This window comes from Paramacrobiotus metropolitanus, unplaced genomic scaffold, assembly GCF_019649055.1.
Source record: "Paramacrobiotus metropolitanus isolate TYO unplaced genomic scaffold, Prichtersi_v1.0 Parri_scaffold0000015, whole genome shotgun sequence".
Taxonomy (NCBI): domain Eukaryota; kingdom Metazoa; phylum Tardigrada; class Eutardigrada; order Parachela; family Macrobiotidae; genus Paramacrobiotus; species Paramacrobiotus metropolitanus.
Window position 1 is genome coordinate 431855 of NW_026570235.1, and position 16341 is coordinate 448195.

The window sequence follows — 16341 nt, forward strand, 5'->3', positions numbered from 1 at the left end:
TTGGCTACATTGCCATCCAATGATAATTTTGCGCACTTTTCAATAGTAAGAAACCAGATGCTTTATTAAATTTTGCAACCATACATTTAGATGTTTGCGGAATGTAAAGAAGCAAAATAGCGCGCCGTACATCCCCGGCCCAGTCAGTGTTCATGTACATAACGTGTACAAATGTGGAAGACACAAAATACCGTTTTAAGACAGCAACAGCAAGAACAGACTTTATATATTGCGCGTTTATATAGGTTAGAAAAAGTAGAAAGGATAAAATCTCAAATGATGTGTCGTCTTTTGTTTTGATTCTCGTGTACTCGTAATTCCTTACCACCAGATTGCATTTAATATTACCAGGTCTTTGATTATATCTTTACACTCGTACAGTGCCTTTGCAGCTCATGATCATTAATCTTTGCAAAACGTGTCTGATAGTTTTTGCAACACTTCAAAATTTAGACATTATAATCATTTTACAATCATTTTGTTTTGCACAGTTGACCTGATCCTACCGTGTAGCTACGGTCTTCCCGTACAGTCTTACCAGATCTTTGGAAGATGTAACATAGAAATTTTTTTGCGTTTCGCAGCTGCTTTTTCTTTCTAATTTGCTCAGAAACAAAACATAGTTTACCATATCTAAATAAAACACATTCTTCGGTTTTTATACATCTTAATTCAGTGGAAAAAAGAGACGCAAAAAGGTATCCGTAATTGGACCTTGTTACAAATGTCAAAAAACCTCATCATTCAATGACCTCGCCGGTGTCGGCAAACCTCGCTCTTTGAGCGGTTACCATTAATATATATTCAAACTAAAGCAACAGTTTAAATGCTGCAAACTTGTGCACATGTTTGTGCCGTTGTTTTATTTCAATGGTCCATTGTGCCGGCTTTTCGACGCCCATGCTGTAAAAGTGTTGGTACATAAATATGTGCTCACGAGGGTACTAGTACAAATACGATATCTTTCATGAAGTTTTATTTAAAATGCAGCACTAAATTTGAGAATCAACATTTCAGAACAAAATTTTGTCAACGTATTGTTCTGAAAACACAGATGGATTAAAACGTATAGTAAGTAATTAACGATATGTATATATAGGGAGGGTCACACCAAATCGTGCAGCCTATAAAATCTTGTAAAATGATTGCAAAGCTTTGTAAAAATGCGCTCATCGCATTGACTTATTATCAGCGTCCTTGACTGCCTGCGTATTCCTTTGCGTCGTGCAATGTCAGTTTTTCTATCGATTAGGTTTTAGTTTCTGAAACCTGCAGTTTGATGTGAACATTAGATACATATAAATATACCTGATGGTAGCAAACTCAAAAATCATTTGCTGTAAGGAAAATTTGCATCAGAGCAGGAGAACAAGACTTGCATTACCAGGACTTATACTGCGACACCTCCCATGCAGCATCAAGTCACAATCAAAGTAATCATTTTTGTTATGTCTAATTACTTGCAATCAATGCAGATCAGGAGCAGCTAGGTTGGTACACGGAATAAAGCAGTAGCGAGTGAAGCAGTACTTGGCCAGTTCTTCTAGCGATCACTTTAACAATTGCAGTAAAGCCTGCATGGTCATAAGCTGTTGCTTTTCAGCTTGGCTAATCACGCCGCTCGCCGTAAGGTTCCAAGTTCCCATCGTATTTGCAAATGGAAAAAAGCATTGGATGTAAGGTAAATGACCTACACTCATATATATGCACAAGCATTTTCCATGAGGATTCCGGTCTCCAGTGAAAGCTCAGCGACTTTAAAATGGATGATAGTGTGACAGAGGTCACTCTGTATCTTGTAACAAAAACTGTGATCTACACCTCCTAATTTCTAAAATAACAGCGTTTTTTTCCGCGCGCTATTTAATTTATTTCAGGGAATATGACAAGCAGCAGAGTTATAATAAGAGCACAAGTTATTATGGTAACCATACTAATCGCATGTGATATACAATATTTACTCTCGAATCCCTTCTGCGTACAAAAACTAACAGTAGAGCTATAACAATCCTTCTGAACGGAGGGGCTATAGTCGCAGAAAAAAATTGTTAGGAAATCTGTAATTTCCACTTCCTGCTTTACTATTTAATGGTATTTGCTCAGACAATTACTTGGTGGCAGTTACGCACCTGCTGTAGTATATCCGACCGTAACGATCCAGATTAGCGGTCCATCCGCTAATTAAGTTGGTGTTAACGGATTTTACATAATCTTGCGATGGGAGTTTAGTCGGTGATGTTGGTTCGTCATGTGTCTGTCTGACGCTTACAACTGGGGCCGCCATCTACCGGTACGCCATACTATTCCTCTTCCAATCCGAAAAATGGTTTGCAAAAATATTCAAAGTATTTGACAGTTTCTGACAAGGCGATCCACTCTATATTCCAGACAAATTAGACTCCATCGGTACACCGATCAGCATTAAGTAGCGGCGTTTATTGGTTGACAACAGGTTTTAGATCCGACGTATTTTTACGTTGACGAATGCTTAATGATAGCTATTCCGCAATGGCAGGGAGATGATGATCATGATGATGATGATGCAGCAGCCGCTCTCTATATAAAACAGAGATAAAATGGTAAGATTTATGTACCAACTATCACTCGTTAATCCATTTCATTGCCGATGCCGCTATAGTGCGGTGATGGACAGAAGGCAGTGCAGACTGAGTGCGGCGTGTGCCCCAATATGATTTGAACAGTAAATGCGTCCTTATCAAAACACTTTACAGCCGGTTTGTGCTCCGCGGACAGGTAATGTGACAACCGCGATTGTACTTTAATCATGTTGATTCTAGTTTTAAACTCGCCAGTCATTCAAACGCCGCATTATGCCAGTGGTGTTCAGACGTTTTGGTTATTTAGCTTTTTCACTGCGCACCAGGCCGGCACAGCATCATAACAAACCAGCATGTGGCAGAATTAGCAGTTTCGCTTACAAGATTGTACAGCGCGGTAGATATTGATTGTATTGTGATTTTCAAAACGTTGTTATTAGCTATACAGTTCTGCAGACAAAAATAACCTACAGCCCAAAGTAAAAGGGGGTCAGCTGCAGTCACAATTAATAATCTGATAATATGCAACGATGGCAGAAATCACTATCATTAAGCGAAACAATAATATTTAATTTTTGAGCCCACTTAAAACTGAACCGTGCGCTCAAAAGCCAAAAACATATAGTAAGCGTTCAACTGTTAGGTATTAATTTATACCCCGATAATAAATCAAACAAATTGTACAATAACAGCAAAAAGCGCGGCATTATGTTACAACTTACAAGCAGGTACGTTAAATTAGTGTTCTGTGGCGCACCTTTCACCGCTTCACAGTAGGTACCGTTTTCGGTTATTGGTTTAAAATGTCCAACAGACTTACATAAACACTTTACAGACGATTGATCAATATACTGAACTGATGAGAAAGAGTGCCTTCTGCTGCGAAGCATTGTTTTCACTGTGTTCCATTGTAAAACGTTTCCACAAAAGTTACAATAGCTGTACAATATAGACTAAGTGGCCTTTACAAAGCTGAAATAACGCCACTGCGACTATGTTTTTAAGACTGTCGAGTCTGACTTAAAGTAACGTATGAGCAAGAACAATGGCTCAATAAAACATTACGTATGCGCTGCAATACGTAGTGCAAGCTTGATAACAATATACAAAAGCAAAATTTTAATGACACAAAAACAGAGATACACGTGCAATCATATTAAGGTTGTACTCGCACAGTTAAGCAATGTATTCTGCAAAATTTAATAACCATGCAGAAACAGCAATCTAAAATTATATAAGCTAACGCGCTGTTGATTATAGAATGTAGCATATCAAAATATTTATGCTTTGGTTCCTGAAACAGTAAAATATTTTAAGCATATTGACATTTTATCATTAATTTTTGGGTCTGCAGCTATCAGATGGAAAATAAAGGATAAACCCATATGCAAGCAAATCATTTCATTAAATTTAAATACGCTAATAGGACATACACTTTTATAAGAACCTCTAAGAATTTGAAAAAATGGATATCTGAAAGGGACCGGTCATAAATGAAACCGTACATTGGATCTATAAACCTGCGTGCAGTGGACCTTTGTATCTCAACTTGTTTGATCAGCTTGCCATCTTTAATTTATCGTATGTAATGCAACAGGGTGCAAGTGCTAATAAGTTACGGGGTTACTTTTTTATTTGTACATTGTAGTTTACGTTAATTTTATTTGTACATTGTAGTTTACGTTAATTATACGAATAGAACTGATAAATCTATAGCGGCATTGTAAACACTTACTGACCTTTCTGCGGTAAGATATCAACAGCATACACGCAGATAGATTTGCACTAACTTTAAATAAAAGGTACTCCATGCACATATGTAAGCATTTGAGGCATTAAGGTTAACGCTTCCCGAAACTGTTACGGTCTTAATGTTTATGTACATCAGGGGTTATATGGCAAAAAGCACTCTCGGGGAAAAGATCATATTTTCATTTGTAATCAAATTTTCCGTTGAGCTAATCGCCAGAAAGCCAGCTGTACTTGCGTATCTTTTCCCCTTATCCTGCTGTTAACCACCTTAAGCTAATTCGCCATGCACTGACTGCTTGTTACGTCATTACGTGTTGTTTTTTTTATTTTTCACACCTGGGTCCTGACAACAGATCACTATGTCCTATTTGAGAAATTTTTACCAAATCTGCGCTGGTGATACGACCAATTACTACCCTATATAATGACGAAAACTTCATTTCATTAAATAGAGGCCCCCTCTTGTAAGTTAAAGTGCGGTTTTGGTTTAAGCAAACCAGTCAACAGATTCGAATTTTAAAGTGTTTTTTAAGTTAAAGGATCTCTCTGGGTTCCTTTAAGACACAGAACATCATAACTTTTCGCACGGCAACAAACTACAGGCCGCGCGGAAACAAAACGCACTATGCAGTAACCAAAATCAAAAGTAAAGTTTCGGGATTTGTGGTCATGTTGTAAGCCAGTTGCGCGCTTATAAAGCAATCGGTGGATTTTTTATTTTTAATGTTTGTTTTAATTAATTTCATTAAATGATCAAATTCTCTTTTAAACCTTATACGACTTTTTTAATTTGGTCAGTATCTAGCACTGTAATGAGCCAGCAGGCGCTATTTTATTATATCAGTTATTGGCTGGTATTTTAGCTTAGGTCTAACGAATTATGTTCAAATCGTGTAGGCGCAACAATAATAATTTGTTGTATTGTACAGTACTGTACACGTTTTTGATTTACAAGCGTAAGCACTGGATTCGAAGCGCCAAAAACTTGAATAAAGTATTGATTTTCTCACTTTAACTGTTTTCCCACAGAAGGCATTCACACCATTAAGACTGTCAATAGTAAAAAGTGGGGTAAAATTTGCATGCAATTACATTAATGTCATAAACACAAACATTGAAATGCTAAATAAATTTATGCACAAAGAAAAATTTCCTTCTTGTTGTGGTAGAGCCTTTATATTCGTATATCTGCGCCTCTGACGGTGCAGGACAGAGTGTTTTGCATTTGACATTAAATGTATGAAACGCTAAAAAAAATCGACAAAGAAAAAATTAAAAACGTAAAATTTAATCAGTTCAAATTAAAATAAAATCCCCTTCAGGGAATGGCATGATTGATAAGCTTTTGCAGTTGCTGTACATATGCATGAATTATTATTACGATTCCGGTTCATTATGAAATATGATGCGGGTACACTGTAATCCATATTCTTTGTATACATGAAAACATCTACGTAAATACTAATATTTTATTTACGGATATCAAAAAGATCCAGAGTAAGATTTATGGGGATTTTACAGTCTCTGTAGATCCTTTCCCGTTCAGCCGACCAAATCACTAACTGGTATGATCAATAAAAATCCTTAGGTCCTACTTTGACGATTAAAAGCCGTGACCACATAAAAACTAACAAGAGATTAAAGGATGTCAGTGCAAGTAAGTTGCCGCTACGTGACCGTAGGCATTTAATTCAACGATCCTTGAAATTCCCGCCACTTAACTACCGCCGCAATTGCCACTCAGGCACTACGGTTAGCCACGGTTAAAGCACAATGAATTGTGATTATTCCGGTCAGGATCCATTATTTATTGATATTTTTTACGTGCCGCCCGCTGGTGGGGAAGAGGATAATAAATTTACCAGAATTGTGGAAAACACTGGAGCCTGTTCGTACCTATAAGAGTTTAATTCGCTACGTGCGCTGTAAAGTAGAGTGTCCGCGTTAGCGCTTTATGCCATTTTGATGGCCACTGACTAATAAAAGTCTACTTGCGCTATGTATTAATAAAGTCTTATCGAAAAAAATGGTAAATACAGTACGAAAAAAGTTCTGATTGTTATATTTTATTTGTGCTTTTTGAAAAGCGGGTATTGTTTTCTCGTGTTGTGCTCACACGAAGCTTATTACGCCGGTATTGACGATCAAGCAAGATTGTGGTTCATGGCTGCTACGCGGTACCTTCAGTCTTCAGATATGCACCGGTGTCCGACGGAACTCAGATTATACTAGTCTCTTGTCTCTACATGTAATATTTTACAGCTGTATGAAATGGGTTCTGAAAAGTTATACCATCGTTGGTTTGACACAGTTAAAAAATTTCAATATTTCCTTGTGCATCAGTTTAGGGAATACTGGAAAGACGCTCAAAGCATTCTAGGTATCTAGATTCCAAAAGTAACTTGAAACGATGGGCGCATATTAATACCCTTTTTAAGAACTGTTTGTGAACATATGTACAAGTTACAACTATAAAACGTTGCAATCATTATTACGTTTGTGGTTTGTACTGCGATCGTAGTAATTATGGAAATAACCAATTTACGAAAATTGTTTCTTTGTGGTTAAAGTTATTTGTAAAAGTGATGTGTAATGGGAAGTAAAGCCCCTGGTTTCTCCTAAAATATCTACAAATTTGTAATTTGTTTATCAAATACTTTTGAACTTATGTAACAATAAATTTTACCACGCACAAAATATTTTATTCTGTTTTTTTTTCTGGCAGAGATCGAACATGCCTGTGCGCGATACAGTAATTTTCATGTGGACACTGGCGTTGCTTTCCGTGGGTGAAAATGTGCTAAAATCCCATAACATGTATGTGTCCCGATTTCCTTAGAAAAAATCTTGACATAGTTCTTTATGTGGCATTCTTTGAAAAGCTAGCTAATGCAATCGTTGTGACTGTTTCGCAAAATGGTAGGAGCATTCGTTTTAAGTGTGAGCTTTATATTCAGCGCGGGACTACACTGTCCAACTTCAAATGGAATATGTACACTGTACATGCAACCAGAGTCAGCATTCTTTCGGTCTACCGGCGATGCACACGCCGGTCGTCATCATCCCGGCAGCCGTTCAATCGATATGCCAAGGTGGAGTGCTGACTACCCAGATTTTTACACACCAGCTTCTGTAATCCCGGTTTACAATTCCCATCCACATGGAACACTGCCTGCTGCCGAAAGACACACCATATACATGCTGCGAAGCTTCCTGTCAACTTTGTAACCTATAACCTTAATTGTAATAAAATGTCCCAAAATTACTGCACTGCCTCCAGGCAAAAGGGAAAATTTATGACTGCGATCGTAGAGCATACGGTGATGATGTGCGACTTTGTGACGTAAATTGGTGAAGTATGTACGATCAAAAGCACTGTCCAAACATTATGCGTTTTTATGCGTTTTGCAGAACCAGTTCATGAAATAAAGTTCAAAAAATACTGTGAGTAAATCCAGGCCTTCTTGATTATTCATATCGACAGCTTTTAGGGCACAGCAACGCTTGGTGCAACCCATAGAAATTACATCTACAGCTAGGAACAATTGATAGGACAAAAATCTTTTAATACAATTGTACCGGTACAATGTATTGTACCGGCAGTTTTTTCGGTGTCCTTGTCGGAATGGCACCGAAAAAACTGCTGCCACGCAAAATCCAAAAAACGTTGCGTATAATTTACGGAATTAATTTTCTTACAACTGAATAGCTTTTCAAAATCTGAATGCTGCTAAGAATGTATCGCAATGCGATAAACCAAGGTTTTTGTCAATTTAGGAGCGAAAGGATGTTCACATAAATGTAACATCAGACAAGATCGGCAGTTGCTTTAAACTAAAAACAATATGAATTATTTAACGAAACAAGCATCACACGGAATAATTTATTTCAGCAATCTGCAATACCTTCAGTTTTACAGCCCAGCTTACATTATTTACGTTCTTTTCATTTGTTCCCTGAGACTATCACCAAATACTACATACTGTAGTAATTGTAACACGCAACGTTTTTATTTATAATTACTCGTTCAAAAGCACTTTATGTTTGTGTTAAAAGCTACTGTGGTTTGTCCATGCTTTAAAATAATATTTGTAATAATGATCATGAGCGTTTTTTATCTGATCCATCGGTTACGTTCCAAATCTAAAAACGACCCCGCTAACCAGGCGCGTATGTTACCGTTTCGATGACGTACGATAAAAAAGGCACACTATTTCTCAATCCTGGAACCGGGTACGATAAAAGTTTGTTTTTGGTGATAAATATTGCATTAGCGGTGTAGAAATGGTTCAAGGAAGGTACCCATACATATTGTATTTTGAAGTTTACATGGTTAGACATATTAAATGAAATACAATTTTAAAAAATCCATTGAAACGGGGACGTAAAAAGCGGTAGTTTAGAAAAGATCTAGATGCAGTGGATTTGACTGACAAATGTACGGCTCAAAAGACCGAAGAAAATTTAGAGAAATTCGATTTTTCCTGGCAAATTACACAGAAAAGGGAGATATTCTATTACACTGCAAATATTCACGAATTCAGAGCTTAACAGAGATGTCCGCAGACTCTATTGGGCTGGTACCTAACAATATGCAAACAATAAAGTTCATGATGATATCTATAAATAATGTGCGGTTCGAGACCACGGATGATAGTCCGATTGAAAGCCGCACGTAATGAAGTAGTCAACAAACTTATTCTTCATTGCCTTGTTATTTGTTGCGCCCATTCATAACGGAAATTCGTGCAAGGAGTTGGTCAATATAAGACCGACAATGAATGCGCTTTTCATGGGCTCCCGTTTGAGGACAGCTTCTGGCATTTGTTCGGAGTTATTCACCATACTTTTACGCATATGTATGCAGCCTCCTTTATATATGAGCGGGAAGCCCTGCCGTACAAGCAGGAAATATGTGGAGCATAATTAGACAGTGCGGGATAGGAAAAATTCCCGTATAACTTGGTTTTTTGACGTCCATTCCAGGATATATAATTTCGTATGCCTATCACGCAATCTGTAAATATAACATTCAGGCCTGCCAAAATGTGTCTATATGGATCAGAGCAGCGGAGTGGACAGATTAGACCGCGCTGAGAGTGCGCACACGGCGCAAAACTATGGCAACACACATCCGCAACCCAGGAAAATTGGGAATCACTGTCTGGGATTGCTTCTAGCATTCTCGAGGGCGTAATTGAATAGAGAAAACATCAATAAGCAAAAAGTGATACTGGCACTATATGGCACATTTTTCCCTTGAATGCCGCGTATTACCGCATGTATTGTGTATACACAACCATATTCATACACACAGCCGCCTAATCAGTATAACGAGCATACACATCACCTCGGCGCGGTTGACAAATACGCTGACAACCGGCATCGGAGATAGCACCACTAATGTGCATGCAGTTTTACTATTTCGTCAACGCAATTTTGGTAATTTTCTCCTTACACTCCAAGGCACACCAAGCTGGTCCCGCATTGTGGCTCGAAATGATTAAAGTGAATCTTGACACAAGACCGGGAAATGTATCTTTATATCCTTTACCGCCTCCGCTATGCCCAGTAAATGATACTGAAATCTACAGTGATTTTTCCATAATTCATACTATGAGCCGACGCTTTTTGCAGCCTGCCACCGCCATAAATCTCAACTATTTCTTGACAAACGCACACAAGATTTTTTTTCCGCCGCATTCCTACCACATCCCTAGCATAATCATGAGCAACACCGTACCACAAACCTTACCGTGTATTATGAGCTTCCTTCTGCACACAACATTGTACATCCAAAGCATCCGACGTATTTCAAGAAAAATTTAACACTGAGATATCGCAGACGTTTATAATGATTAATTCGCAAATTTGGAATGACGTTAGTGATAAATACGAAAGCTGAGAGAAATATAAGGAGATCTTAAAAGGCCCTAGAGCGGCGAATTAAAGAGGCGCTGTATTAGGTCACAGGGGCAATTAACACAGCCAAATCTGCACGCAGTCCGGAAGTATGATGTCTGATCGAGATACACTTGTGCTGTTAAATCTGTGCCGGAAAGCATCTTCAGCAGGACAAGGATTGCTGGTACATGTTCCGGTTTTATCCATAGGACAAAAATTCCACGCGTTTTCTGTATATACATACACACATACATCGACGACATCTAGCACTCGATGCGCTGCTATCTGTCATGCCCGTTACCAGCCATAGTCATTTTAAGTGAACAGTCAGAAATGTCAGATATTCAACATGTACAAAACGGTAGTTGAGGGCGCCGCGGAGAAGCGCACACCAGGGCTAACTCATCAAAAATATCCGTTAAACATGGGTGCCCGATGTATGTTTTTCCCATGCATGTGGGGGGATATCTGCATATACACAATATATATTGTGCGGGCCCGCGCAATGCGGTGATGTTGGAATGTGTGTATATACACAGATGTACACAGCATACCAACCAATCATCCTGTCTTCCTATCGACTGGGTTGGCGTTGTGTGTCCCGTGTTGTGCTGTGAGTGTGTCATGAGTTGTGCTGTGCGCCGTGGTGCAATATTATTACCGATCTTCGATTCGATAGTAAGATTGCGTGTCAGGAGCGTATGAGCCTAAAGGGAATCATTTGAGGTCTTAAATATGCCATCATACATTATTTTACAAATTTACTTCTGGGATAAGCGTCGACGCTTAAGCGCACGACACGACAGGGCCCCGGCCGGCCAGTATGTGGAGCAACTTCTTCAAATGCGCCGGCTTCTGGTCTAAATCGGACAAGGATTACACTGTTCGAGAGCCTAGAGCCATCTGCTACCGGCATTAAAATCATGCTGTGGCTTTAAATTGTGATGCAGCGAACAAATTAGCAATATAAGCTAGGCCGTCTTTCCGCATAGGTTGCTCCAATTAAAGCTGTACCAAAATAAATTTGCGCTTCCAGAAGATCGGATTCTTATAATACGACCAGACGGTACTGCCTAATGAGATGCTGGCATGTGTCAGTGCATGTTATATACTTCCGCTGCGGAGCATGTATGGCTTATAACTGGAGCGAAAGCGTACATATTCAAATTCTTCTCTTTCCATATGGAAAAAAAGTCAATATCTCAATGATCATATTAATCAGAAATTATGGCAACCTTATACGCCACTCAGCCACTAACCACGGGCACGCTTCAACAATATCGCCTACCTTATTGCCATAATTGTGGTTGTAATTAGCAGAGATATTCAGGAAATCATTTTACATATTTTTTCACATGACACAATGCTATAACTAACAATAAAGTTATTTCAGTTTTTGGAGATTTTTTCAGTTCTCGATCTAGTTTGATTTTTTTCAAATTAACATCTTTTTTGCTTACATTTTTTATGCTTATTGTATTGTCCAACGCAAACGCGAATCGCCGAATTCTCAGAGATCCGCCCATTTTATTATATGATGGCGCTGTCATATGCATATGTGTATCACATCAGTTATTCTTAGGAAGCTCTAATAAGTAGCGACAGCTTAACTGCACTAATGGTAATGGATTTCCTGAGAGATTAAAAGTACTTTAGGGATGCTATTTGTGAGCAGAATCACTGCATTTAACCAGTCGGAAAATGGTTTTTATTATTCTATTTTACTGCGTCACATTATTCAAAATTTGTTGTGATCGATCTTTCTAAAGCGCCACCAGGCAAATTAATCAAGCAGGTATTTAATTATGTTCCTGCATGCACAGATAGAGGATAATTAAAAACTACAATCGAACGCAGCGATGTTTTACACTCTAATCGGCAACAGCAGCGGTTGATTACGGATACCATAATCAAGGTTGGCCAATGTTGTTTTTGGATGCAAGTTCATCTCCAGAATACTCAAAGGCTGTTTTAACCAACGGATTTACACGGCCGGCGCGATCATTCGATCTTTCCTGGGGGAAGTGTAGCGCCGAGTAGCGATATTAAATTTCTTTCTTCAAGCAGATGATTAAGTAATTGAAGGAAAAATACGTACTCGATCTGTTTATTATTACTGTACTAGACTGTCAATGCACTGGGCAGCCACGCTGCAGTCATCACGGCAAATGCCTCGCGGGAGAGTGGCGACGCGGTTTTTGGATACTTCGCAATGATTTTCCGGCTGATCCGGCCTGGATTGAGAGGATGAGAATGCCATTCGCATCTCATTCACTAATGTCAAGTAGCTTTGGCATATTTTTGGAGTCACTGCATGCCTTTGTTTCCTACAGATCGGCGGTGCAAATCCCAAGAGTATGGAAATGCAAGAAAGATTTCTATCACAGTCTGGCCGCACATACGCATAAGAAAACATAATCCCAAATAGCCCTAAAAGCATTTGCATATTCACCAGAAAACAGAAAACAGGTTTTTTTTGCCGGTCACGTGCCCGGAATAAATATATGACAAATTGCCGAATTTGTTCATCCTGTATTTCGTCGACAACAAAATTGCACAAATAATGCAGTACCTGCACACAAACAATTTCTTTGCGATAAACGGTATCAAATTATTTACGACAAATGCTAATACAATAGAAGTATGTCCTTACTGTCATTTGTTAGCTGTATTACGTACAGCACGTTTGACGAGTTGTGCATTTGTTAACCATTCCAAGCAATAATCTACCGTATATTCCAAGTATTAACGAGTAAGTATTACTTCCAAGAAAATTAATAGATAAAAAATTTCATGGTTTTTAAAATTAATATTCACTGACGTAGACGCAACTAAAACAGTGAGCTTTATTTATGACCTTTCTATTTGCAGTAATATTATGCACAGAACGCGTGAAAACGACTGCTCGAAGGCATAACGTTATATCGATGTTACAATTTAAATCCGAATCTTCTGCATCACAACGAAATTTTGTCTAACGTCCATAAAATGATGCATATTTTGTTACATCTTTTTCCGTGCAGCACATTTTCAGATATGAGCATTTATTCAGTACAGCTTTTTTGTTTTACCAGATGGTTTCAATCTATAGCTAATGCACAATCCCTGTAATTTATAAACAAAAAACTAGTATTATCCGTACAAAACATTCAAATGTGAGAATCATTTGTTCAGGTTGCACTTGTACATAAAGGGCACCGCTGCAGACCATTGGCATCACAGGAGGAGCACCGCAGAGCATGGAACTGATCCGTGAAAGCATTGCGGTGTGTGCTCTTCTTACTTCCGCAACATACGGTGCACGGAACGACGGAAAATCCACCACAACGCTGACATGGTGGAAGGACACCCATCATCTACAAAATTCCGGAAAAAAAACACATTATACTGACAGCAACATTCCTTGACCAAGATATACATATGTATATATGCAAATGACAAAGACGTCAAATTAAGATAGCATAATGTATATGCGGTTAAGTAGCATAACTCAAATTTTGCATTAGATGAAGCCAAAAAGTGTTGCTTCATTAGCTAAAGACACTTATGTAAGTCAACAAATACCTTGTAAGGTTTAAGCAGAATCCGCAGCTGACCACTCTCGTTAAGTCTCTGTATGACATCAAAATCCTATAAGATCAAAGCAATAATCAACGATTTATTTTCCCGGCATTCAGACAAGTTGTCACAAGATAGAGCTAGGATCGGCAAGAACAATTGAGTGACATGGATCTTCTAGCAGCGATCTTGTTTTTCATATGACAGCATATTCAGGATGTAACGGATACTGAGCCGAAAAAGATGGATTGGCTTTTAATTCTATTGGTACAGCCTTGATCCAAATGTTGACTGCCAAGGCAAAGACAACATTTGCCCATCGGCTCAGTATTTGGAAAAAGTTCTGTTTTGCAGTAGCACAAGGATGTATCCGACAGCTTCAAATCTTATTTGCACGAGGTAATGTAATGTTGCTCTTCTGTATGCGCAATTTTAGGAAAAAGAGAAATTATATGCGGCACTTCCGTACGTGCGAAATCTGAATACAGAATTATATCGTACACTATTTTTGTATGTACATTATGCATACGAGATTAGCAGAAGTACGAGCACTAGAGTAGTATGCTCTTACCCCAACATACTGTCCTTCGACAAACAGTTGTGGTACACCTTCACTTTTTTCGCAACCCAGCCGCTCCTTTAATTCCTGCTGGTAATCTCGATTTATGTAAAGATCACACTCTGTATATTTGACCATAAGGTTATGTAGGATTTTTCGTATTTCCAGACAACGAAGGAATGGACTCCGGCACACAGCAAGAGATGTCACATATAAGACGGCGCGTCCTCTTTCAATCAGCTGATAGTTCTACAAATGAGAAAAAATAGTGATTGAAGCTAAAAGATTCCCATTAATATCAGATAAGTCGAAGAAAATATTTAAGCATAATAGGATTTAGCCAAAACCGAAAAAGCTCGAACGAAAAAAACGGCAAATGGATTTTAAACAAACACTATGCTTTGGCCTTTGGATATTCGTACCTACTGCCGATTAGTCGAGTAGCATAAATATAGGTGTCAATTAAAATGACGCGGAGTACACAGTACTTTACAGTAAAATGGGAAATCTTAGAAAATATAAATAAATATCTAGACTTGCGTCCTGTGCAAGACTGCGTAAAACAACGGTTAAATACAAATATTTCAAGACGTTTTTATGTCTAATCTACTTGCAGTTTTATATAACCTTGCAATGGAGACCGGCGTCTGCGGCTTCGTTGAAATTATCGATGGTGGCTCTGACACGGCCCCGTACGCCTCGCGTTGATCCCTTCCGGCTGACGATGGGAGAGGTCCCACAAGGTGATCGTGTCAAGATACTTGAGGCGATAAAATGATCATCCGGCTCCATTTGGAATTCCTTACAGTGGAATTTCAGATGGTGATCGTATTCAAAGCCACTACTGCTGCTGCACGACACAGTTGACCCAAGGTCATCGGTGCTGGTCTCCGACTTCTCCGTCGTCATACTGACGCTATCGCTGGCAATTTCGTCACTGTCGCCGCACGACAACGACTCGTAGGGATTATTATTTCCGGTATAGTGATCATACTCCGCCACCGCATCCGGCTGACGATCATTAAGAGATTTGCGCTGCTGCAGTACAGCGTTGAGCGCTTCATGGGTGACCTTTGGCCGGAACGGAAGTCCCTTCTTGCTGAGATTCGTGTTGGCACCGTACAGGGAATGGGCAATATGTTTGGGTAACGCGGAGGCTGGCGGCATGATATAAATTGTTAGATTAATGCATAACCGTGCTCTGACGATATGGCCGGAAAATGCAGTCGTCGTAAATCATATAGAAAAATTCACCCATGGACATCAACCGGATATTGCAGGCACAGACCAGGCAGAATGGAAAACAATCTCCCACTCAATCGATATTCGCATATGACATAACATCCACCTTTATAAATGTAGTGTTTTAATTCCCGCTTGATGAGAAAACCGTGGCGTACAGCTCCGAAAACGAATCCAACGATAAGCGCTTTTCCGATGCCGTATATTAGATTTTCACTATAGCACCGCCAACGTAATACGATCCGGTGTCCGAATTGCCGTTTCAGCGCGATTCTCCATGTGATCGGAACAATAAGCGGCTTGTGGATCAATCCAGTTAATTATATGTGCACAGTACATCAAGCCTTGTTCCACTCAATTGGTTTAGTATTTTTTTCCATAACGGTCAGCAGCGACACAGTTGTACAATATTCAGCTACCAAGCATATGCAGATAAAATAATCATGAACGATTGGACAAATTAAGCTGTTTTAACTAATCGGCTTAGTGTGTCAGCAGGAGAAAAAATAACACACAACATTCGTCGTCGGACAATATTAACGCATCAATAAGACTGAGATATGTAATTTCATGATAAAAGAAACAAACGAATGATGTGGCCGGCAGTTATTCATTTTCCATAATGCACGTCCGTGATTATCATGGCCGGCAGCGTCCGGACACTGCTGATGCTTGTACAGGATTCTGCCGCGGCGGCGGCACACTGCACAACAAGTAGTGTCATAATATAAAAGTTTGAAATCACGATCGGGGGAAGTCAAACAGCAA

The 16341-nt window shown here is 39.1% G+C and overlaps 1 protein-coding gene across 1 annotated transcript; it reads right to left on the bottom strand.

Annotated features, from left to right (window-relative positions):
• Nucleotides 1–13121: 13121 nt before the first annotated feature.
• Nucleotides 13122–16341, bottom strand: LOC129585017 (glutaredoxin domain-containing cysteine-rich protein CG12206-like). Its single transcript, XM_055477519.1, has 4 exons — nt 14959–16341; nt 14344–14580; nt 13779–13844; nt 13122–13570 (listed from the first exon to the last, which is right to left on the bottom strand). Exons 1-4 carry the CDS (start codon nt 15496–15498, stop codon nt 13385–13387), a joined length of 1029 nt encoding a protein of 342 aa, XP_055333494.1. The 5' UTR covers nt 15499–16341; the 3' UTR covers nt 13122–13384.